At 36.3% G+C, this 25,457-nt stretch overlaps 1 protein-coding gene across 12 annotated transcripts in view; it reads left to right on the top strand.

The window, feature by feature from the left end:
- Window positions 1-25,457, top strand: part of RSRC1 (arginine and serine rich coiled-coil 1) — a 431,570-nt gene that overhangs the window by 244,511 nt on the left and 161,602 nt on the right. For all 12 annotated transcript variants that reach the window (XM_054482387.2, XM_054482386.2, XM_054482381.2 and 9 more), the window contains one exon: window positions 9,048-9,099. In XM_054482387.2, the coding sequence (XP_054338362.1) occupies window positions 9,048-9,099 (52 nt within the window). The remainder of the gene's footprint in view (window positions 1-9,047; window positions 9,100-25,457) is intronic.

The raw sequence follows: 25,457 nt of genomic DNA on the forward strand, positions 1-25,457 counted from the left end.
GTCTTTTCCACAGATGGTGCTGGAACTATTGGATAGGCATATATAGTACCCAAATAAAAAAGGTTTTCAGTGCATACCTTGTACTGTATTAAAAAATTAATTGAAAGTCTTCATAGAATTAAATGTAAAACAAAACTATAAAACTTCTAGGTATAAATACAGGACAAATCTTTGTGACTTCAGATTAGGTAAAGATTTCTGAAATACACCACCATAAAAGCCTGATTCCTAAAAGAGGAAATTGGCAGAGTATGGTGGCTCATGTCTGTAATCCCAGCACCTTGGGAGACCAAGGCAGGCAGATCCCTAGAGCCCAGGAGTTTGAAGCTGCAGTGAGCTACAATCCTGCCACTGCACTACAGCCTGGATGACAGAGCAAGACTCTGCCTCTTAAAAAGAAAAAGAAGGAGAAGAAGAAATTGATGGATGGGATTTCATCAAAATCCAGTTGGATTTTGCATATCAAATTTGCAAACTGTATATGAAATGAATTACTTTTGTTAAAGAACTCTGGAAACTCAATTTTGAGAAAACAATCTAATAAAAATTGGCAAAAGATTTGAACATCCATTTTACCAAGGAAGATATATGGATAATCAGTACATGAAAAGATGCTCAACACCATTATTCATTAGGGAAATATAGACCACAATGAGACACTGCTACATACCTACTAGAATTTCGAAATTAAGAAGACTGACTCTACCAAGTGATGGTTGGGATGTAGAGCAACTGTAGCTCTCATACCCTACTGGTGGGATACTATAAAAACACTTTGGAAATAGCTTGGTAGTTTCTTTAAAAGTTAAACATATGTTTACCATATGACTTAGCCATTTCAATTATAGATATTTACCCAAGAGATATGAAAGCACATATTTATACAAAGATGTGTACCTGAATCTTAGCACCTTTTATAATAGCAAAAATTGGAAATAATTTGAACATTTATTGATAGATGAATGCATAAAGAAATTAGGGTATATCGTTACACTGGAATAATACCCAGCAATAAAACAAAATGAATTGTTAATAGACATAACAACATGGGTAAGTTTCAAACTAATTGTGTGCTGAATTTAAAGGCCAGATATATTAAATATATACACTTTATTGTAGTTCAATTATATCTCGATAAAGCTGTCTGAAAATGTTTGCAGAAAAAATAGAAGTAACACATGTGCTTGGCACAATGTAGACATTTTAGTAAATAGTATTTCTTTTTTTACATTGTTATTTTGACTGTCTCTCTCTGATTATACTGTAAGATCCTTGAAGTCAGGAGCTATATCTTTTCATCTTTCTATTCTCAACTTGTAGCACAGTACCTTATATAGAAGACACAGTTTATAAAATTTTTTGAACAAATGAAAGTAATAAATTTCGGATGATTGAATGTAGTGACAAGACTGTAAAGGGCCCAGTAGTACTCTAGCACCATTTCCCTATGAGATGTGAAGTTATTTCAACTATACATTCTCTTCAAACAGGAAGTTCCAGTTACTCTCTTATAAGTAGGTTAAAGGTTATTTTATATTCTTTTTGTATAAAGAGAACATATGAAAATATGGAATTGAGGGCAATATCAAAAAATCTAAATCTAATCTTAAATCTGATCTTAATTTTTTTTTTTCTTGAGATGGAGTCTTACTGTGTCTGGAGGCAGGAGTGCAGTGCACAATCATAGCCCACTGCAACCTCAAACTCCTGGGCTCAAATTATCCTCCCGCCTCTGCCTCCCAAGTACCTGGGACTACAGGCTTGTATGTGTAGTGCAACTAATGGCTGACTAATTGTTTTGTTGTGTAGAGACAGGATCTTGCTTTATTGCCCAGGCTGGTCTTGAACTCATGGCTTCAAACAATCCTCCTGCCTCGGCCTCCCAAAATGCTGGGATTACAGGCATGAGTCACCACGCCCACCCCAAATGTTGTTTCTCTTTTTATTTTTTTAAAAAAATTTGAATTTTTGTGATTACATAGTAGGTGTATATATTTATGAGATACATGAAATATTTTAATACAGGCATGCAGTGCTTAATAATCACATCAGAGTAAATGGGGGTATCCATCCCCTCAAGCATTTATCCTCTGTGTTACAAACAATTTTAATTTTCTTTGTTACCCTATCTTAATTTCGATTTTTTGAAACATTGCACATCTAATTTTGTTTCCAAGTTTGAGTTCTTTTTAGGTAAGTCACAGTCTTTTCTTTCAGACTTTCTACTTTTCTCTCTTTAACAACCTCAAAAGTGTTGTTGGCAGATGGAATGGCTTTAACTTCATCAACTTTCAGAATTTCCATAGTGGTGGCCAGGGGTTTAGGGAGCTGAATATGAATGGAAGTGAGAAAGGTAAACAAATAGTTTCAATAGTTTAGTATGTAAACTAGTTTATATAAGGATAGGCTTCTCTCTTATCACTAATATATACTCATGGGTGGCTCAAAGGATTATGCTGGTTTTGAATGCATGCTTTGGCAGTATTATGAGAATCTAGACATGCAGTAATTTATAAGGAACTCAAGAGGTAAGAATAAATCCAGAGTCAGGAAAAACTCTAGACATTGAGAATGGTCATCTCCACAAGCCATTATGAGACTGACCTATCATTTGGTTAATCTTAGAAGTTTTTGTGTTTTTTTTTTTAATTATTTTATTTTATTTTATTTTTTTATTTTAGAGTTTGGGGATACATGTGCTTTTTTGTTACATGTTTATTACAAGTGTAATGGTGGGATCGGGCTTCTAGTGTGTCGTGATCCACATATTGGACATTGTACCCAGCAGGTAACTTTTCACCCCTCACTCCCCTTCCAACCTCCTCTCTTTTGGAATCTCTAGAGCCTGTTTTCTCCATCTTTATGTCCATGTATACCATTTGTGTAGCTTGGCTTTCACTTATAACTGAGAACATGTGATATTTGACTTTCTGCTTCTGTGTTAGTTCACTTAAGATAATGGCCTACAGCTTCATCTAGGTTGCTTCAAAGGACATGATTTGGTTCTTTTTTTGTGGCTACATAGTAGTCCATAGTGTACATATACCACATTTTCTTTATCCAATCAACTATAAGTGGACACAGGTTTGTTTCATGACTTTGATATTGTAAATAGCATTGCAATAAACATTTAAGTTCAAGTGTCTTTTTTATAGAATGATCTCTTTTTCTTTGGGTAATGAGATTACAGTATTGAATGGTAGTTCTATTTTTATTTCTTTGAGATACCTCCTCCTGTTTTCCACAGAGGTTGACCTGATTTAAATCCCCATCAACAGTGTATGAGCATTCCCTTTTCTCTGCATCCATGTTAACTAACATCTGTTGTTGTTTTAACTTTTTAATAATAGCTGTTCTGAGTGGTGTAAGATGGTATCTCAGTGTAGTTTTAAATTTGCATTTCTCTGATGATTAGCAATGTTGAGCTTTTTTTTCATGTGTTTGTTGGCCACTTGTATTTCTTCTTTTGAGAAATTTCTGTTCATGTTCTTTGCCCAGTTTTTAGTGAGACTGTTTGTGATTCTCTTCTCTAAACCTAAGGCTTACAAATGGAGTTACGTAGTCCAGCCCCCTTTGCTCCCACCAAAGAATTATTACTAGTTTTAGCAATTTTAAGCCCTATGTGATACAAATTTCTAACAGCACTACAGTTTTCTTTTATCCAGTCAAAATTATGGTACAGTACCTGTACTGACTTTTTTATTATTAATAATAGTTTTAACTTTAATATGGCCTTTAAAGACTTACACTAAAAGTTTACATTATTCTTACTGCTCTTTTTTTTTTTTTTGAGACAGGGTCTCCCTCTGTCACCGAGGCTGGAGTGCAGTGGCACAATCTCGGCTCATTGCAATGTCTGCCTCGTGGGTTCAAGGGATTCTCCTGCCTCAACCTCCTGAGTAGCTGGGATTACAGGCATGTGCCACCAGGCCCGGCTAATTTTTGCATTTTTAGTAAAGACAGGGTTTCACCATATTTGTCAGGCTGGTTTGGAACTCCCGACCTCAGGTGATCTGCCTGCCTCGGCCTCCCAAAGTGCTAGGATTACAGGCTTGAGCCACGCACCCAGGCTGTCACTGATCTATTAATTCTATTAATGTCAACACTACCATTTATGTTTTAAGGGAGTCATATTTATATTCTCTGTAATTCTATTTTTGTGATATTCTTTAATTATGTACTATTGATGTTGGGTGTTGGTTTTTGTTTGTCTTTTTTTTTACTTAAACAACAGAAATATATATATATGTGTGTATATATATATATATATATATGTTTTTGTTTGTTTGTTTGTTTGTTTTTTTGAGAAAAGGTCTGGCTCTATCACCCAGGCTGGAGTACAGTGGTGCGATCTCAGCTCACTGCAATCTTCACCTCCCAGGCTCAAGCTATCTTCCCACCTCAGTCTCTCAAGTAGCTGGGACCACAGGTGCATGACACCATGCCTGACTAATTTTTGTATTTTTCGTAGAGATGGAGTTTTGCCATGTTGCCCAGTCTGGTCTCGAACTTGTGAGCTCAAGCGATCTGCCCGCCTTGGCCTCCCAAAGTGCTAGGATTACGGGCACGAGCCACCATGCCCAGCCTAGAACTGTATTTTCTCATTGTCCTGGAGATTAGAGGTTCAAGATCAAAGTGTTAGTAGGGTTGGTTCCTTCTAAGGCCTCTCTTCTTGGCCTGCAGATGGCTGTCTTCTTTCTGTGTCTTCCCATGGTCTTCTATCTGTAGAAATAGTGTTTTTTAATGGAATACATTTTTTTCTCATTAAGTTTCTATCATATAAAGTACTTGTGACATTATGCTCTTAAACATGTCCCCATTTAATTTTTTTTTTTGAGAAATTGCTATATTCTTTGCATCTGTATTTGGTAATACTGTTTATTCATTAAGGTATAATTTCTGGTTCTAAAAAACATTAATACCATTTATGAATTTTGGATGAAATTTATACTGATCCTGGAGTCTAATACATGCTAAAATAACTAAAGCATTAGAAATTTTAGCACGCAGTCCCCAAAGGTATTTTCATTCTAAGCCAGCTAGTGTGATGATAGGTAACTAAAAATGGGTTGGTATAAAATGTTTTTTTTTAAATTCTATATTCTGTTTCTTTCTTCCTCCTTAATCTTTTCTTTAAAAAAAATAACTATAGATAGCAGTCACAATGAAGACAACATAAATCAGACTGCCTTCTCTTCATTTTCATTTTCATCTCCAACTGAGCTACTTTTTCTGAGCCAGGCAGCTACTGATGCAGATAGACAGGTGAGACACAGAGGGTTTCAGCCAAGAGGCCTGTGGTGATGCTTTCCCTCTTCTGAGACAAACTCAAGCCTAGAAACAATGGAAGGGAGCCCTTACAAAAGATTTGAGGAGCAGGTCACTGAGAGGAAAAAGACAACAGCCCAAGAATCCTATATCCATTCAACTTATTCACCAGTCACACTAAGAAAAGGCTATTTGCAGATGGGCAAAACGTGAGTGAACATTTGCATCTGTACAACCTATTCAAGAAAAAGGCTTGAGCAATAAATCTAAGCAAAGTAAAACTATAAAATACAGATTACTTTTAAAAGTTTGATCAATGTAACAATATATCCCCATAGTTGGAGTTCGTCCCTGTATTTCATAAATAAAATTTAGCAAGTTATATCTGCATAGGCAAATATTTTTAGAATCAAATTTCATTTACTGGGTCAAGTATATTATTTTGGACAATTTTTTTTAAACGGAATCAAAACTCTATATGCATTTATATCTATGTGAATTAGTTGATTTTATTTCCTGAGTATCCTAGTGATTTAGTTAGAATGATCCTGAGATTTGGAGTCAGAGTCTTAGTTTTAGTTCATCATTTACAAGTAGAGGCAAGTTCCTAAACTGCTGTTATTTCCTGGTTTTCTTTGTCTTTGAAATATGAATCCTGTATTATAAATTGTTGGAGTTATTAGTGAAAAATAAATATATCTTAACAGGTATATTTATATAAATATTATAATTATGATATATACTATAATATATAATATATAATTATATAAATATATATAAATATATAATATAAAATTATATAAATATTGTATATATAATATAATTATAATATATAAATATTATAATTAGCCATCAAAACTCTCCTAGCTGGGCATAGTGGCTCACATCTGTAGTCCTAGCTCTTTGGGAGGCCTAGGTGGGAGGATTGCTTGAGGCCAGGAGTTTGAGACCAACCTGGGCAACATGGTAAGACACCAACTCTATGAAACAACAGAAAAAAGGAGCTGGGTGTGGTGGTGCACAACTGTAGTCCTAGCTACTCAGGGAGCTGAGGCAGGAAGATTACTTGAGCCCAGGAGTTCAACAATGCAGTGAGCCATGATCACACTGCTGCACGTTAGCCTAGGCAACAGAGTGAGACCCTATCTCTTACAAAAAAGAAAAAAGAATCTTTCCTTAGGAATGGTAGTGACTATATCTTCAAGATAATGGTTATAGATGTGGAGAGGAAGAGATCTTCTATAGAGGGAGACTTCATGGAGTAGAAAACTTTGACAATATTGCTATTAATATTTTATTGAATGTTGGGTATACATTATTATGTATATATTTTCTATGTCTTAAATATTTCTTAATTGTTAAAAAAAATATTTCCTTATGAAATACAAAAAAAATTACTCATGAAATATCTTAACCAGTAAAATGTCTAGGATTTTTCTATCAAAGGACACTACTTACAAGGACACTCTGACATGTATGCTTCCTAATTCTTCGCTTGCTTAAGATCTGCTTGAATCTGGCCCGTAAAAGTACTGTATTTATCCACATTTTGTACTGGTTTTCAGGGTGACTTAAATGCTTGTGAAAAAGTAACAAATTTCATAACCCTGGGCTTGCATTTCTGCATGACCAAATTCAGTTGGTGCTGGGTATCAGCTGCTTCCTTTAGTTGGGGCATGTGCTTCAGAGTTCTGCACACTTCCCTGTGCTTTCTGATACTAATGTCAAATGTCATTTGCCATTTATCATCATAAATGTTTGCATTAATGGCTTGATACCTGTAGACATTTTAGTTTATGACTTTTATATTCAGTAGATATCACAGTTTTCTATTGATATTTTGCTTTGATATTTTAATTTGATGTCACATATTTCCAATACTTTATAACTTTATAAAGCGTGCTTACATACATTTTCCCCTAAACATATGACATAAAGTACTCTTTATTGGTTGTCATCTCCTCCTTCTCTAATAACCAATCAGTCCTTTGTTTTACCAATTAAATATTTCTCAAATCTGTGTTGTCCTGTTTGACGTTTCTGCTATTGTTTCAGCTCAGGCCCTTCTCTCACCTGGAATTCATTAATTGCCACCTAACTGAGCTCCTTGCCTCTAGACACATTCCTTTCAATTCGTCCTCAAAAATATTGCTAGAGTGATGTATCAAAGTGCAGATCTGATCACATCTCCCCTTTGTTTAAAATTTTTCTAAGTCTCTTCATCTTCCATGGCAGGGGTTGGCACACTTTTTCTTTAAGGTCCAGATAAATATTTTAGGCTTTGCTGATCCTAAGATTCCTGCTACAAATAATGAACTCTTATTGTTGAGTTGATCACAAAAGCCAGTAGGCACTATGTAAACAAATGGCATGGCCTATATCCCAGTAAAACTTATTTATGAAACCAGGCCACTGGTCCAGGTCTATAGTCTCTTAATCCCTGTTCTGTGATATAAAACGTCCTCCCAGTCTCCTCACTTGTCTCATCTACCACTCTTCCATCTTGTTTCCTATAGTTTTTTCAGAAGGACCATTCAAATTCTTAAACTTTTCTGAGCACAACATCTTCTTTCTGTATCCAGTTATTTAATTCTTTTATTCAAGCTGGGTTTCTTTTTACAAATAGCAAAATATTCTAATATATCACATAAATTATTAATTTTGAAGTGATTATTTTCATATATAAAACTGGGGTTATTTTGTTTATTGCCGACAACTTTATAAATATTTGAATTGAAGTCTCAAGTATGGACAACAGTTTTTTTTAACAGGTCTTCAGTAAAAAGTCATAGTCTTGACGTAATTCATGACATAATTTGTTGTTGTTGTTTAATATGTTATCCAAAAATCTCAGAGTGTGGTCACTGGTAGGAAATTAGTTTAGTTTCTTTTTCTTTTTCTTTTTCTTTTTCTTTTTTTTCTTTTTTTTTTTTTTGAGACAGAATCTTACTCTGTTGCCAGGCTGGAGTGCAGTGGCACGATCTTGGCTCACTGCAACCTCCCGGGTTCAAGCAATTCTCCTGCCTCAGCCTCCCAAGTAGCTGGGACTATAGGTGCGTGCCACCACGCCCAGGTAATTTTTGTATTTTTAGAAGAGATGGGGTTTCACCATGTTGGCCAGGATGGTCTCGATCTCTTGACCTTGTGATCCACCCGCCTCAGCCTCCCAAAGTGCTGGGATTACAGGCATCAGCCACTGCGTCTGGCTGGAAATTAGTTTAGTTTCATTGTTATCAACTATATTGAATTAAGGTTCACTGAAAAAACAATTTTAGGACAGTTCATAGGAGCCGGAAGCATATATGCCAAATTGTATCCTATCTTCATCACAATTGTTCCTTTAAATTCCAGTTAGGGAAGCAAAAAAGTGGTTTTAGAGTCTGACTTGCCTGAAATATTGAACTTAAAGGTTGCTATTTAAATTCTCATGGATTGCTTACCTGTTTCTATGTGCAGAGAAATAACACAAGTTAAGAATATGTTGTTAATGTGTGTGCCTTGCCTTGTTATTAAATTTCAGTTAATTATGTTATTGCTGCTTGGTATAATGTTGGATAGTAAGCAAAAATTTTTCCAGGAAAAAAAAATGAAAGAAGCTTATCATTCTTGCATCATATATGCAAATGCAAGATGTGATGGATTTTAATATAAATTATGTTAAAGCTCTTTAAATTTCCTAATATTTGCAAACAAATGCATTAATTTAAAACTCTATCAATTAAAACTGACCTGTAAATGTCTTGTATGGTTGAATTTTTTTTTCTTTTTTTCTTTTTTAGCCACCGGCTGAACAGGCCAAAGCCAGACTACAGCTGGTTCTTGAAGCTGCTGGTAAGTGTTGATAATTAACTTTTATTAAATGAAGAAGTGACGAGTAAACCCTAGGCTGGTAGCATGCTTAGAAATGAGTAAAAAAAAAAACTATTTTTATGTATCCTCACAAATTTATCAGATCTAGATTATATGTATGGCCATATATTATCTGAAATATTTATTGCCACAGTATAGTGCTAAGTGTATTGCTAACAGGTCATTCTTTACCTTTTCATTTATAAAATTGGCTTCAGTTTTAGTTTTTTATTTTGATGAAGCCCAATTGATTAATTTGTCTTTTATGTACTATGGTTTTGGTGACGTGTTTAAGAATTCTTTGACTAATCCCAGATTATGATTTTTTTCTTACATTTTCTTTCTTTTGAAAGAAAAATTAAAATGGAGGAGTTAGTCTTAAATGTAACATGTAAAACCATAAAACTTTATATTTTATGGCTTTTATTTATATAAAATATAACTTTATATTTTATGGTTTTACACTTTACATTTAAGACTAACTCCTCCATTTTGATTTTTTAAATAAGGTGTAATGTTTAGGTTGAGATTTTCATTGTTCTAAAGAAAATGAGATCAGTGTCATTTAGTAATTTCCCCAATTACATTTGACTAACTCACTGGACTGTATGTTCTGGATACCATGTACTCTTCAAGTGCTGTATGTTTTATTTCTCAATGGTACTATAATGCTGTGACTTTGATTTTAGATACCATGTTCACTTGCATATAGACGTTTAATACTTTACTTTTTTAAAAGTATATAAGATGTATATTTTCTGAGTACTGATATTTTACTTTGAATCTTAATGTGCTCTTCAAAAATGTATATAACTTATTCGAACAATAAGTTTTAATGAGTAGTACAATAGTCCTCTCTTATACATGGTGGATGTCTTCCAAGCGTCCAGTTGGTGTCTCAAACCATGGGTAGTACAAAACCCTGTATCTATATCTATATTTATCTGTCTGTATATCTAATTTATATCTGTATCTAGATACACACACACATATATATACACGTTATATTTTTTCCTATACATACATACCTGTGATAAAGTTTAATTTATAAATTAGGTAAGAGATTAATAATGATAATAAAATGGAACAATTATAATAATATACTTTAATAAATATAAATGTGGTTTCTTTCTCTTACTCTCAAAATATCTTGTACCGTAATCACCTGTTTTTGGACCACAGTTGACCGCAGGTAACTGAAACCACAGAAAATGAAACTGCAGCTGCAGATGATGGGGAACTACTGTATATATTTCTTAAAATTTTTTACTATAAAGAGCTCATAATTTCAAGCTGGAAAAATGAGAATTCTATTTTAACATCAAAAGTAATTTCAGACCACCAAATGATAATAGTTATATTTTTAGGATTCATTGATCAAGAAAATACATATGTGCATATCGATTCAAGGATCTCTTGCATTAGCTCTTTGTATTCTCATTTAAAGTGTCCACAGTCTAAAGATTGGGAACTCCAGTATGATCGATAATACTAGCTTTCTGAATTACTAATAGAAGTAACTTACCATGTAGGTAAAAAGATTGGCAAATGTTTTAGTTTTGATGAAGTGTTTCTATACTCCTCCTTATTACTCTAAAAATAATTCATAGTTTATGTTTTTATCTTATTTGTTTTATCTTCATGTAGAAAACATTACTTACTAAAATTTTGTTGTTAATGGTTTTTTTAATATTTTCACTCAAATAAAATATACTGTAGGATAAATCTAATTAATTTGATTCTATATCATTTACATAATATGCATGGCATTTTGCTTTGAAAAAATATTTCCAGCTCATAATTGAGTATTCCAGCTCATAATTGAGTAAACCCTTTCTTTGAAGGAAAATATTTATGTGCCTAGCACAGAAAACATTTGTTTCCACGAATGCAATTTTAAATAATTTTATTTCATAATTTTATTCAGTTTTTAAAAAATATTTAGTATGATTTTGAAGCACATTAGAAAATAGATGTGATACTCCAGACCTCACAGTGTATAACTTGCTTATATCCATCTGAGTTGTCATCCCTAACATTTAACTTCAACGTTCTAAATTGTATCTAAGGATAAAGAGCTAGATTCTGTGAATTTGAGAAACATCCAAAATTATGACAATTTTCAAGTTAAAAAATTTATTTTGGCCTAGGCCAGATAAGCAAAAGACAGACCTTAGCGAAATAGTCAAGTTTTTAAGTCACTCTTTTTTATTGAATATTTATGTTGTTCAACTTTTTCCTCTTACCAATAACACTGTAATGAACACCCTCTTATACATTGTGTTAGTCATATTCTATTTTATTTTCGGGGGATTTGTTACTATAGAAATGAGTTTATGAGGTCAGAGGGTATTAACATTTTAGGTTGGTCCAAAAGTAATTGCAGTTTTGGCAAAACCTCAGTTACTTTTTCACCAATTTAATAGAATGGCTTTTTGTACATTTTTGCTGTATTGTTTTATAAAGCTTTGTGCTACTTTTCATTGCCACTGGTTAAGTAATCGTTTTACTAGAATTGCTTTTTGATACCAGTTCCGTGAATATGTTGCTATATAATATGATATAACATATTATACCTTTTCGAAAAATATCCAGTATTGTTTTTAATGAGAACTTGTGGCATAGTAGAGGGCAAGTAGATGGATAGGTAGGGGAAGAGTACATAGGTAACTTACTGTCAAGGTTCTAGTTCTCTTTGTGGTGATGAATTTTAAGGTGTTCATTATATTATTAAAAATAAGCAAATAAATAAATAAGAACTTGAGACCTGTCTGGTAAGTTTTGCAGTCCAGCCTAGTCTCAAGGTTGAGATAAATGGATAGGGAAGTCTAGTAGTACCCATTGTCACATTGGAGTTCACCTAGGTTCCTAGGAAGAACACCTTAATTTGGGGGCCTTAAAAGTGGGCATGGGCAAAGACTTCAGGCCTTATGCTAGATTCTTGAGGCAGGATTAATTTTAGCCTTACAAGCAGCATAACTTGCTAGATAAGGTTAATATGTAGAAATCCTATGATTAGACTTAGTTGTTTACTCTAGCTCTGAGTCCCAGAAGAAAGTTTTATATTTAACTATTGCATCATAATTGATTATATTAGTAAATGTTATTTACTAATGTTATTTACTAATATGTTAGTAAATGTTATTTACTAACATATTAGTAAATATAATGTTATTGGTTTGGAATTAAAATCTGTTTCGAATATTTAGCCATGATTTTTAGTGGTATGATTCTGAAAGGCATATGAAGGACTAAAATAAGATTAAACAAAATGTACCTATAGGGTGTTATGATTATTATATCAAACATAAATTTGAGTCTGAGATTTTATTGTATTTGGGTTAGGAACATACTTTATATGTGCTAAACTATTACATATTTGTACTTTGGTTCAAAACCTCGAGCATTTTCTTTGACTCTTTTATAGGTGATAATTCACCTAGACTTAATTATTCTGATTTTGTGTAATTTTTTTGTATTTATCGCTTTATTGTCTCTCCCACTGCCATCTCCTTAGTCTAGATGCCAAACATTTCACTCATGGCTTATTCCATTACCTCCTAATTGGCTTCCTGCTTCAATTCTATTACTTCTGTAGTGAGACACTAATGAATAGTGGAAAGATCCTAAGCCTGCCATCACCACTTGTTCTGTAACTTTGAGCAGTCTAATGTTTATTGTTTAGCCAGAACAGAGGGCTTTTTTAAATCAAATATGACAGATGTGTGTTTTTTTCTAGTTCATTGAGGCGAAATTTACATAACATAAAATTAATCATAATTGCTTAAAGTGAACAATTCAGTGGTATTCAGTACATTCACAGTGTTGTACAACCATCAACTCTATCTAGTTCTAAACATTGCAATCACTCCAGAGTGAAACCCCTTACCTACTAGCAGTTTCTCCCATTTCCTTTCCCCCAAGCCCTTGACAACCACCATTCTCCCTCTGTCTCTGTTTGTCTATTCTGGATATTTCATATAAATGGAATCCTATAATCTGTGACCTTGTGTGTCTGGCTTCCTTCATTTAGTATGTGTGTGTATATATATATATATATACACATACACACACACACACACACACACACACACACAACTTGTTAATCCATTGATAAAATTTGAGTTGTTTCTACCTTTATTCTATTGTGAGTACATTTGAATATGTGTGTATATGTACTTGTTTGAGTACCTGTTTGGAGGTTTTTTAGGTGTATACCTAGGAGGGTGATAGTGGGGCCATTTGGTAATTCTATGTTTAATTTTCTGAGAAAGCACAAAACATTTTCCATACCAGCTGAACTATTTTACTTTCGCACCAATAGCAGTGTATAAAACAGTTCCCTATTGCCTCAAACTATACCATATCACACATTTAAGTTACCTATTTGAAAGTATTTGTATTTGGGGGCTTCTCTTTACCATAATTTCTTTATCTGTAAGAGGGAAAGATAATAACTACCATGTAGGGCTGTTATGAAAATAATAACACACGAAATACGTAGCCCAGACCCTGAAAAGTGGTAGCCACCAGAAAATTTGTATTTCATCTTGATTTTTGTGGACACCACTGCTAGATGATTCTTTGGTGTTATCGGATCTTTGGGGTGTTGCTTTTCTGGCTGGAAAACTCTGTGCGGCTGCTGCAGCAGAGCAGGTGGCAGCACGGGCACCAGCTCTGTGAGAGGCTGCAGCTAGTCCAGGCACACTACAAGCAGCTTCCACAGCTGGCACCCGGGAACACGGTGGCACCCGGAAGCTTGAAGATCCCAGGAACTGCAGGGTCCCAAGGAGGGAGCCACAGTCCTGGTTCTAGGAGCTTCCAGGTCTGAGCTCCCCAAAGCTCCACAGCTTTTCTCTCCTTCTCTTTGCCTGCAACATGGTGAACCAGGAGCATGTCTCAGTCCTGTTTGTGTTATAGCTCTTTTAGCTTCCCTATCCATTGGGTCCTGAGTTCTTGTCCTGCAACCGGGAAGAATAAGGTACACAGAAAAGTGGAGGGTGAGCAAGATGAAGAGGGGCTTATTGAGCAATAGAACAGCTCAGAGGGGACCGGCAGAGGGTAGCTCTTTCCACAGCCAGAGTATCCTAATGAGTGTTCAGCTCTTAACAGAGAGTAGCTCCTCTCTGCTAGGCAGGTGGTACCAGCAAGTGTTCAGTTCTCAGCAGAGAGGGTAGCTCCTCTCTGCTACTGGTCATCCCATGGTGTGCAGCTCTCTGCAGAAAGAAGGCCCTGGAGTGGATGTCTTCTCTCTGCAGGCAGGTTGTCCCATCATGTCTGCAGCTCTCAGCAGAGAGGAAGTCCTAGAGTGGGTGGCTCCTCTCTGTAGGCAGGTCCTCCCCTTGTCTCTGCAGCTCTCAGCAGAGAAGGTAGCCTCTCTCTACAGCTGGTCCTCCCATCTTCTCTCCATCCTCTGTTCTGCTTTGGCTGAAACTGGGGCTTTTATGGGCCTTAGAGGGGGAGGAAGTACACACTGATTGGTCCATGGGCAGCCATGGGCAGCCATAGGCAGGCCCAGAAAAGGCACCACAAGTCCCCGCTCCGGTCCGTAGGACTGGCAGCCCAGCTGCCAGCCTTCAGGCCCTCTCTGTATTGAAGGTAAGGCCTCACCTGTCCCCTTCTGCCCAGGAGAACTTCTGCCTCCTGCCGCCATCTATGACACGCAGGCTGCTTGCAGTAAGGGGCACCTGCAGGCCAGTGCCCAGCCACCCTCAACCCTCCACCTTCAGCTTCAGCCATAACTTGTGCTTGTTAGTGCCCAAAGTCTGGAGGGGGCCAAGGCAGCAAAGGGCTGGTGTGTCCATGCTGCCCCATGCATGCAGCGTGCACATACCTGGCGGGGCTGTGACAGCACCTGGGCTTGGTCCCAGCCCTGCCCCGAGATTGGAGCAGGTGCCAGGAGTGGAGAGAGGCCAGGCAGCAGGAGCAGGCACCCTCAAGCCTGCAAGGGCAAGGCGGAGGTCTTCCTGAGCTAAGAGTGCAGAGAGACCTGGGTCCACAGCCCCAACTTGGGGGCTGCAGCCGTGCTCAGGAGGGCAGGGCTGCTGCCTGCTCCTGGCCTCTGTCAGCTCCATGGAGCATGCAGCCCCAGCTGCGCCCCCTTGCAGCCTGGGGTGGGGGTTCCAGGTCCTCACTGGGCCCAGGCTGGTGACCAGGGCAGGAGAGATGTCTCCGCAAGCTTCCCCTGTGGCCCCGGCTCTCAGAGGTGGCCCGGAGCTCTTCCTCACCCATCTGGCAGCTTTTCTTGATTAAGGTGGCAGTTGGGGATGCCTAGGGCACCTCCCAGAGCATGCCTGGCCATTGGGAATGTCAGGCCTGGCGGTCACCCAAATGTGGGGCAGACAGACCCTGGGGACACGGCCCCAGGCAGCCCTTGGCAGAGCGTCCTCCCAAGGTGCAGGAACCCAGCGTCCTCAGCAGGGCGGCTGTGTTGCTGGCCAGGTCCTCGAATTGGGCACCGCTGGCCCCCAAAGCATGGCCCCAGCTCCTGCACCCTCCTTCCCTGCAGTAGCAGTGGGCAAGAGCAGCGACATGGCGCCAGGTCCAGAGCCACAGAGGCTCTGGGCCTTGGGGCGGGTCTCAACCAGCCATAGGAGGGTGGAGGCAGCACAGCCGGCTGCCTTGGGGACACGGGACACAGGGGACCCACTACCGTTATTCCTGCTCCCGTAGCCACCTCTGCCGCCACCACCCATGCCTCCCCCACTATAGACAGCCCATTGCTGCCATCACTGGGTACCATATGTTAATGCCACTCCTTTGCTCAAAATTACTCAGTGGTTCTCAGTTGCTTACAAAATCAGTGTTACGTTTCTATGCTTAAGGTTCTAAAGTTCTGTACAGTAGATCCACAAACTTTTCTAACTTTATCTTCTAGAATTCATTACTGTGCTTTTTCCATTCGTCTTCACGTTTCCTGTATTCTTTTCTACCTGGGAAGCTTTGCACATTGTTTTTCTCTTCTATAAATGCCTTCTTTCTTCCTTTTCCCCCTCTCCAAACACTTCAAGGCTCTTCTAAAACAAGATTTCCACATTATTTCCCTGACCATTCCAGTACCTAATCTTTCTCTCCTCCTTTGAATTCTTTTAGTCCTGTCTTTGTACACCATTTATATTGATGTTTATTCATACACTGCTGATATTAATGTTTAGTTGTTTCATGAATGTTATACTTATTTTTCCAAAGAAATAAACTTCCAAAGGTCAGGAACTGTATATTTAGCCAGACATGGTGGCTCACTCCTATAATCCCAGCACTGTAGGAGGCCAAGATGGGAGGATCACTTGAGCCCAGGAGTTCGAGACTAACCTAGGCAACATGGTAAAACCCTGTCTCTACAAAAAAATACAAAAATTAGCCAGGCATGGTGGCACATGCTTTTGGTCCTAGCCTCTTGGGAGGCTGAGGTGGGACAGTTGCTTGTGCCTGAGAGAAGTCAAGGGTTCCGTGAGCTGTGATTGCGCCACTGCACTCCAGTGTGGGTGACAGAGTGAAACCCTGTCTCAAAAAAAAAAAAAGAAATTATATTTAAAACTTCTACATCTTTTCCAGCAGTTTTAACAATACCTATAGTAGTACTACATCAGAAAAAAATTTTAGCTGTTAATCTTTTGTAAGTAAGTCATTGTAGAGAAACAGAGGATCTAGCTGTCAGAAAAACATTTAGATGCTGGTGTGCTCATTTTAACTGCTGTTTGATGGATTTTATAATAAATATACTAAGATGTTACCTAGCTTCAAAAGCAGAAGATATGTGACATAACCTGACTTTTTACACTTAAACTTTAAGACAGCGTTTGACAGAAAAGACAGTAAAACGTGATTATTTCACAGGGGATGGAGGGAAAATAGGAAGTTTAGGTAAAGACTCCTTTGTCTCCATTGCTTTTGCTCTTGCCTTTGTTTGTCTAGATAGCCCCATTCCAAACATTATCTAGATTTTCTGCAAAAACGTATTATCATCTTATCCCAAATGTGTTCATGGGTCTAAAGAATTTGGAAGAGAGATTTTTCCAAAAGATATGTTTTATCAGTATGAGAAGACAATATCTGTAATACAATTTTCTTTGAAGCCTCCTCAATATTTTACTTTTAATAGAATTGACACATGCACCTTTAAAATTATATTTCTAATGTTATAAGAAAAGGTAGAAATTTCTTTTTGTACATATGTGGTAAAACAACTTATAAAATCTCTGCATAACAGTATTTCATTTTCTGCGTAGTATCTACAACCTTTGGATTGTACCTTATGGTTTTCAAAGCACTTTAATAAATCTTTATCTTTTGACTCATATCATTGCATGGAGAGTTAATTAAGTCCAGTTTACAAATATTCTGAAAGCTTAAATGACTTGTAAAAAATTACAGAGCTAATAAGTGATATAATCAGGACTTAACTCCAGTGATTTCTGACTCTCCAGCTACTTTTTTTTTTTTGACATAGTCTTGCTCTGTCACCCAGGCTGGTGTACAGTGGCACAAGCTCGGCTCATCACATCCTCTGTCTTCTAGGTTCAAGAGATTCTCCTGCCTTAGCCTCCCAAGTAGCTGGGATCACAGGTGCGTGCCACCACACCCAGCTAATTTTTTATATTTTTGGTGGAGACGGGGTTTTACCATGTTGGCCAGGCTGGTCTCGAACACCTGACCTCAAGTGATCTGCCCGCCTGGGCCTCTCAAAGTGGTGGGATTACAGGCGTGAGCCACCACGCCCAGCCCTCGAGCTGCTTCTAATTCATAAGTTAAATACCTGAGTTATGTTAGGTGGAAAGAAAGGCAATAGATAATATTACAAAATGCATAACCTTATTCTATAAGACTTCGTTCTACAATTATCTTAAAATAAAGTAATTTCTATCCTCAAGTAAGCCTTTGAAGTAAGTTTTCTTATTGATACCACAAAGGGATTAAAGCATCATTTAGGAACAATAAGTTATTTTCCTTGACTATGTAGAGCGTTTATAGTAGCTAAATTTATAACTTTGAAAAATCTAAAGTAATGTTTTATGATTTTTTTTCTAACACCTAGCTATGGACGTGAATTTCAGGGACCCTTCCTAGGAGAGGAACTGGTTAAGTATTATCAAAACACAGATCAGTTATACATACTATATCCAAATAATAAGTTTTGTTGAGTAGTACGCCATAAGTGCCTCACCCCATCCCAATTTTTCTGCAGCCTGTTAAACTGAGATTTTATTCTCTTAGTTGCCCATTAAGTACCTGGAAGCCACGTCCTGACCCTTTCTCTTCATAGCCATGTGATCTTTAGAAGTCCCAACACTAGATGACGAGTTGGTGGGTGCAGCGCACCAGCATGGCACATGTATACATATGTAACTGACCTGCACATTGTGCACATGTACCATAAAACCTAAAGTATAATAATAATAATAATAAAAGAAAAAAAAAAAAAAAAGAGAAAAAAAAAAAAAAAAGAAGTCCCAACACTTCTCTAAAGTCCGTTGTAGTGTTAAATATGTGTAATTCAAAGAATTACAAATGAGATTGCCTTGATAATGTTGTACTGTTTTCGGGGAGCATAGAAAGCTACTCTGCTTTACCCTTATCTAAAGCTGAAAGAGGTTTTGTCTGTAGGTTTCTGACCACTCACTATCTATGGCTCTGAGAAATAGTCCTGATTTATTGTGAGAGAGCCTTTCATGTTAGGGCAAACCCCCCAAAAAGAGCAGGAGATTGAAACGTTAATTTTTATTTCATATAAATAGTTTATAGACTTCTTTTTTTCCTTATATAGTCTTATGCTTGATTGTGTTTTGGTAGTCCAGATTTATATTGTTTCACTAACAAACTGTGAGCTTGAGCAGATCACTTTTTATTTACTGTCCTGTAGTTTCCTCATCTGTAAAATAGAGATACTAATAGTACATAACTAACGGGTTGTTGTTATGGATTTCAATGAGTTAATATTTGTAAAACACTTAGAGTAGTACCTGATACATAGTAAGTATTCAGTTAATGTTAGCAGTAACTATGAAAGACAATATTGTATGGTGGTGAAGTCCTCAAGTCAGGTGGCTTGGGTGCCATTCCTAGCTCTCATCTTTACTGATGAAACCATAGGAAAATTGTTAAAACCTGCTGAGCTTCAGTTTTTTATTTACAGAATGGGAATAATAGTAATAATAATATGTACCTTGTAGAGATTTATAAATAAATTAATTTAATAAAGTCTATAGAGAGATTGGGAATGGGAATTATAGTAATGTGTACCTTATAGAGATTTATAAATAATTTAATAAAGTCTTTAGCAGCTAGCACATAACTGAGCATTCTATAAATGTTAGCTAGTAGGAGGAGTTTTTTATGTCATTACCAGAGTGGCTTTATGAGGTAATTAAAGAAGTTGAGCCACATGTCCTCCTCATACCAGTATGCTTATGCAGTTAAAAGACATTATCAGGAATTAAGAATAGTGCTTTTATTTATTTCATTTTTTTAAAATTATACTTTAAGTTCTGGGATACATGTGCCGAACATGCAGATTTGTTACATAGGTATACACGTGCCATGGTGGTTTGCTGTACCCATCAACCTGTCATCTACATTAGGTATTTCTCCTAATGCTACCCTTCCCCTAGTACCCACTCCCCGACAGGCCCCGGTGTGTCATGTTCCCCTCCCTGTGTCCATGTGTTCTCATTGTTCAACTCCCACTTATGAGTGAGAACATGCGGTGTTTGGTTTTCTGTTCCTGTGTTAGTTTGCTGAGACTGATGGTTTCGAGCTTCATCCATGTCCCTGCAAAGGACATGAACTCATCCTTTTTTATGGCTACATAGTATTCCATGTTGTATATGTGCCACATTTTCTTTATCCAGTCTATCATTGATGGACATTTGGGTTGGTTCCAAGTTTTTGCTATTGTGAACAGTGCTGCAGTAAACATACATGTGCATGTGTCTTTATAGAAGAATGATTTTTGATCCTTTGGGTATATACCCAGTAATGGGATTGCTGGGTCAAATGGTATTTCTGGTTCTAGATCCTTGAGGAATTGCCATACTATCATCCACAATGGTTGGATTAATTTACACTCCCACCAACATTGTAAAAGCATGTCTATTTCTCCACATCCTCTCCAGCATCTGTAGTTTCCTTACTTTTTAATGATGGCCATTCTAACTGGCATGAGATGATATCTCATTGTGGTTTTGATTTGCATTTCTCTAATGACCAGTGATGATGAGCTTTTTTTTGTATGTTTGTTGGCCACATAAATGTCTTCTTTTGAGAAGTGTCTGTTCATACCCTTTGCCCACTTTTTAATGGGGTTGTTTTTTTCTTGTAAATTTGTTTAAGTTCCTTGTAGATTCTGGATATTAGCCCTTTGTCAGATGAGTAGGCTGCAAAAATTTTCTCCCATTCTGTAGGTTGTCTGTTCACTCTGATGATAGTTTCTTTTGCTATGCAGAAGCTCTTTAGTTTAGTTAGATCCCATTTGTCTATTTTGGCTTTTGTTGCCATTGCTTTTGGTGTTTTAGTCATGAATTCTTTGCCCATGCCTATGTCCTGAATGGTACTGCCTAGGTTTTCTTCTAGGGTTTTTATGGTTGTAGGTCTTATGTTTAAGTCTTTAATCCATCTTGAGTTACTTTTTGCATAAGATGTAAGGAAGGGGTCCAGTTTCAGTTTTCTGCATATGGCTAGCCAGTTTTCCCAACACCATTTATTAAATAGGGAATCCTTTCCCCATTGCTTGTTTTTGTCAGGTTTGTCAAATATCAGATGGTTGTAGATGTGTGGCATTATTTCTGAGTTCTCTGTTCTGTTCCATTGGTTTATATATCTGTTTTGGTACCAGTACCATGCTGTTTTGGTTACTGTAGCCTTGTAGTATAGTTTGAAGTCAGGTAGCATGATACCTCCAGCTTTGTTCTTTTTTCTTAGGATTGTCTTGGCTATATGGGCTCTTTTTTTGTTTCCATATGAACTTTAAAGTAGTTTTTTCCAATTCTGTGAAGAAAGTCAATAGTAGCTTGATGGGGATAGCATTGAATCTATAAATTACTTTGGGCAGTATGGCCATTTTCATGATACTGATTCTTCCTATCCATGAGCATGGAATTTTTTTTCCGTTGGTTTGTGTCCTCTCATTTCCTTGAGCAGTGGTTTGTAGTTCTTGAAGACGTCCTTCATATCCCTTGTAAGTTGGATTCCTAGGTATTTTATTCTCTTTGTAGCATTTGTGAATGGGAGTTCACTCATGATTTGATTCTCTGTCTGTTACTCGTGTATAGGAATGCTTGTTATTTTTGCATATTGATTTTGTATCCTGAGACTTTGCTGAAGTTGTTTATCAGCTTAAGGAGATTTTGGGCTGAGATGATGGGGTTTTCTATATATACAATCATGTCATCTGCAAAAAGCAACACTTTGACTTCCTCTCTTCCTATTTGAATACCCTTTATTTCTTTCTCTTGCCCTGGCCAGACCTTCCAATACTTTGTTGAATAGGAGTGGTGAGAGAGGGCATCTTTGTCTCGTGCCAGTTTTCAAAGGGCATGCTTCCAGCTTTTGCCCATTCAGTATGGTATTGGCTGTAGGTCTGTCATAAATAGCTCTTATTATTTTGAGATACATTCCATCAACACCTAGTTTATTGAGAGTTTTTTACATGAAGGGGTGTTGAATTGTGTCAAAGACCTTTTCTGCATCTATTCAGATAATATGTGGTTTTTGTCACTGGTTCTGTTTATGTGATGGATTACATTTGTTGATTTGAGTATGTTGAACCAGTCTTGCATCCCAGGGATGAAGCTGACTTGATCATGGTGGATAAGCTTTTTGATGTACTGCTGGATTTGGTTTGCCAGTATTTTATTGAGGATTTTTGCATCAATGTTCATCAGGGAATATCCAATTTGGCCTAAAATTTTCTTTTTTGTTGTGTCTCTGCCAGGTTTTGGTATCAGGATGATGCTGGCCTCATAAAATGAGTTGGGGAGGAGTCCCTCTTTTTCAAGAATAGTGCTTTTAAAACAAAATGAATGAATAAAGCCTTAAATAGTTTAGTTGACTTGGACATTAGTTAAAGCTTTTTTTTTCAGTCAAGTATGGTTTATGGAAACTTAAAAATTCGATGTCAAATTGAATAGCTTTGATACAAATCAAATTCCTAATGTTAATTTAACTTCCAGTTTCCAACAACGAATGTGGTTTTTAGCTTTTTATTAATCCAAAAAGATAAAATTGGTGCGTCCTAAAGAGAATCTGTAAGTAAATTGCTTTACTTAAAAAGTGTAAGTTGTTTGTTTTAACATCAGTTACACATTTATATTTGAGTGGCTATTATTTACCCTAATGATGTTTAGTAGGAAAAAAAAGAGTATCAGCTAGATTCTGACAATATCACAGCAACTTGCCATGTTTGAGCAGATGTTAAGCAGACAGTAGTTGAATGTTAATTTTGAGAGGGTGATATGTTTAAGCCTAGCTGAAGTATGTTGCTTGTGGGCTTTCTAGACTCGAGTACAATGCTGGATCTCTGGGGAGAATTTTAAAGCTAAACCTCTTTCTTTTGGGTCCTCTATATGGACTCTCTCAAGTCAGTATAAAGCAGATCATCCCTAGGCTAAAGCCCTTCAGCTTTTGTTATTGGGCTCTGTAGACCTGTAATTAGGCCTCCTGGCAGGCCTTGCAGGCCAGTTAATGGTCATATGGAGTTTCTGTGAGGCAGACTGGCTTTGTATAAATCCTGGGTAGGAATACGTTTATGGGTCACTTCCTACCAGGACCATGCTTTGTCCTTATGCCCTGCGGGCTGACAGGGAGCAGGTTCCCTTGACCATGGACTGTTCAATGTGCAACTCAAAATCTACTCCACTAATCCCCAGTGTAAACAGAGGATTTAGAAGGGCTTCTGTCACTTACAGTTGCCAATTCACTTGGGTGTCTGTGAATTTGTTTTCCCTGACTTCATTATTGAAAGACTGACAAGTGTATAAGATTTGGATGCTTGCTTATATATTAGATATATGGGTCTTTTTCAGTGGTTTTAAAATCATTGTAACTAATTTATCTATTGTAAAATTATGTAATGAGTTGTTTAGAATTAATTACCCTGTAATATCTTTAAATTTAAGCCATTAAAATATCTGTACTGATAGTCAACCTTTTCTTATAGGAGAAATTACAGGTCTGCTTTTTTGGATAAGAGTAAAATAACATTATGTAAATAAATTTACCGAAAAGTGATTAATTTGGATTTCAGATAACTGAAATAAATAATTAATGTAATGAAATGAAAAATATAGCCTTTAAGCATTTTATATTAAGTAAAAATTCTAGTTTAGTGTAACAGAGCTTTTGAAAGGAATATCAGATCATTTTATAAAGTGCTTAATAAAAATATGATTCATGAAGTATTTAAAATAATGAGTGCCATTTATTGAGCATCTACTATGTGGTAAGTAATTTATATACATTTTCACATATTTTAAATAATTGATCCATGTTTCCTAGCCAAGCAAAATATTTGGAGTTTAAGAAAATTATAATTGAGTTTTCATTTTCTCATTTAATCTTTTTTATTATAATTTTCTCTTTGTTGCTAAGATTATATTAGGATTTAATTCTAAAATATGTGCACATTGCAAAGAAGGAACTGTCACCTGTCTTCCTATGAACGATTTTTTCTTTTAGGGGAAGATGATGAATACTTTCCCAGGTCTCATCTAGTAAATCATTGCTCAGTGTTTTGCATTTTGTGATGTAAAAATGGTTCATGACAGATGTGGCTGAAAAGACCACATACGTAGACTGTATGATTTTAGTCTGGTGGAACTAATAGGATCACTCATTACATTTTAGGCCCTAGGGTTTCTTTTTTCTTTCATAATAAAATTTTTTTAAAAACTGTTTAAATAGACTGGACCTTCACATGTGTGAGTACAGCATCTTCTCCTAAATTTAGAAAGAGTGGATGACAAGAAATAATCTTTTCTCTTTCAGAAAATTTTTGTAATGTTTATTCAGTGTTAACTGTTATTTTTAAATTGTCTTGTCATCCCAAAAAAGCTAAGACTTTGTTCTATATTTGTAAAGGATTTCTTTGAATTTTGTTTAGCAAAACTAGAAGATACATTTTTAGAGATTCCAAGACCTGTGAATTCAGTTGAGTTATACATTAATAAAAACAAGTTTTGCAAGTGTTCAAATAATTTCTGGCAACAAAAAGACATACAATAGAAAGTTTTGGTGTTCACTTACAACTAGGAGAATCATAGTGTAACTTGTCTTTTTTCCTTTTTTAAAATAATATACATGGTGAATTTGTTGAAATGGAAGTAATATTTGTGATATAATTTAGAATTTTTTAAAAGCTCCTGAACGATGTGAAGACTTTTGTCCTATTTTGGTTTTACCAAAAGTTAATATTTATATTGAAAAATACCTAGATGATGTACATTATATCATTTGTATTGGTATTGTCTCTGGATGGTGGGATTTAGGGTTATGAAAAAATTGTTTTTGCTTATCTTTATTTTCTGATTTTTCTGTGGTTATGAAGAGAAACTGAAGAGGTCTAGCAAAGGTTTAATTTAAACATGATAAAATTCTCCAGTATTTAGTATAAAATTTAAAATTTTGACAAATGTATGCAGCTGTGTCACTTTGACCAAAGATTTTGGTAAAGAACCTTTACATTACTCCAGAAGGTTTCTTTGTTCTCATTTGAAGTCAATTCTCTCTCCCTATTCCTGGACCTTAGCAACCACTAATCTGCTTTATGTCACTAGAGTTTTGCTATTTTTAGAATGCGTTGTAAATGGAATCATATAGTATGTAGTGTTTTGTGTCTGTAGTCTTTCACTTGGTGTAATGCTTTTTGGATTTGTTCGTGTCGTTGTGAGCATTCATTTTTTTTTTACTGCTGAATAGTATTTCATTGTCTGGCTATACCAGTTTGTTTATTCATTCAGCAGTTGGTGGACACAAATAAATTGTTTCAGTTTATGGTTTTTATGAATAAAGCTTATATGGATGTTTGTGTACAAGTCTGTTGGAACACATGTTTTCATTTATTTTGAGTTATTGCTTAGGAGTGGGATGCTAAGGAAGAAGAATGGAGTTGGAATTACTAAGGTTATATAGTAAGTGGAGCTTTAACTTTATAAGTCACTGCCAAAATTTTTCCAAATTGGTTATACCAGTTTGTATTTTCACAAGCATTGTATGAAAGTTTGCTTCATTTGTTCCATATCCTTGACATTACTTGGTGGTAGTGGCTTTTTTCTGTTTAATTTTTGCCATTTTATTGAGTGTGTTGTACTTCATTTAATTTAATGTGCCTTCCTGTGGTGACTAATGAT

This window comes from Pongo pygmaeus, chromosome 2 (genome assembly GCF_028885625.2).
Source record: "Pongo pygmaeus isolate AG05252 chromosome 2, NHGRI_mPonPyg2-v2.0_pri, whole genome shotgun sequence".
Classification (NCBI taxonomy): Eukaryota; Metazoa; Chordata; class Mammalia; order Primates; family Hominidae; genus Pongo; species Pongo pygmaeus.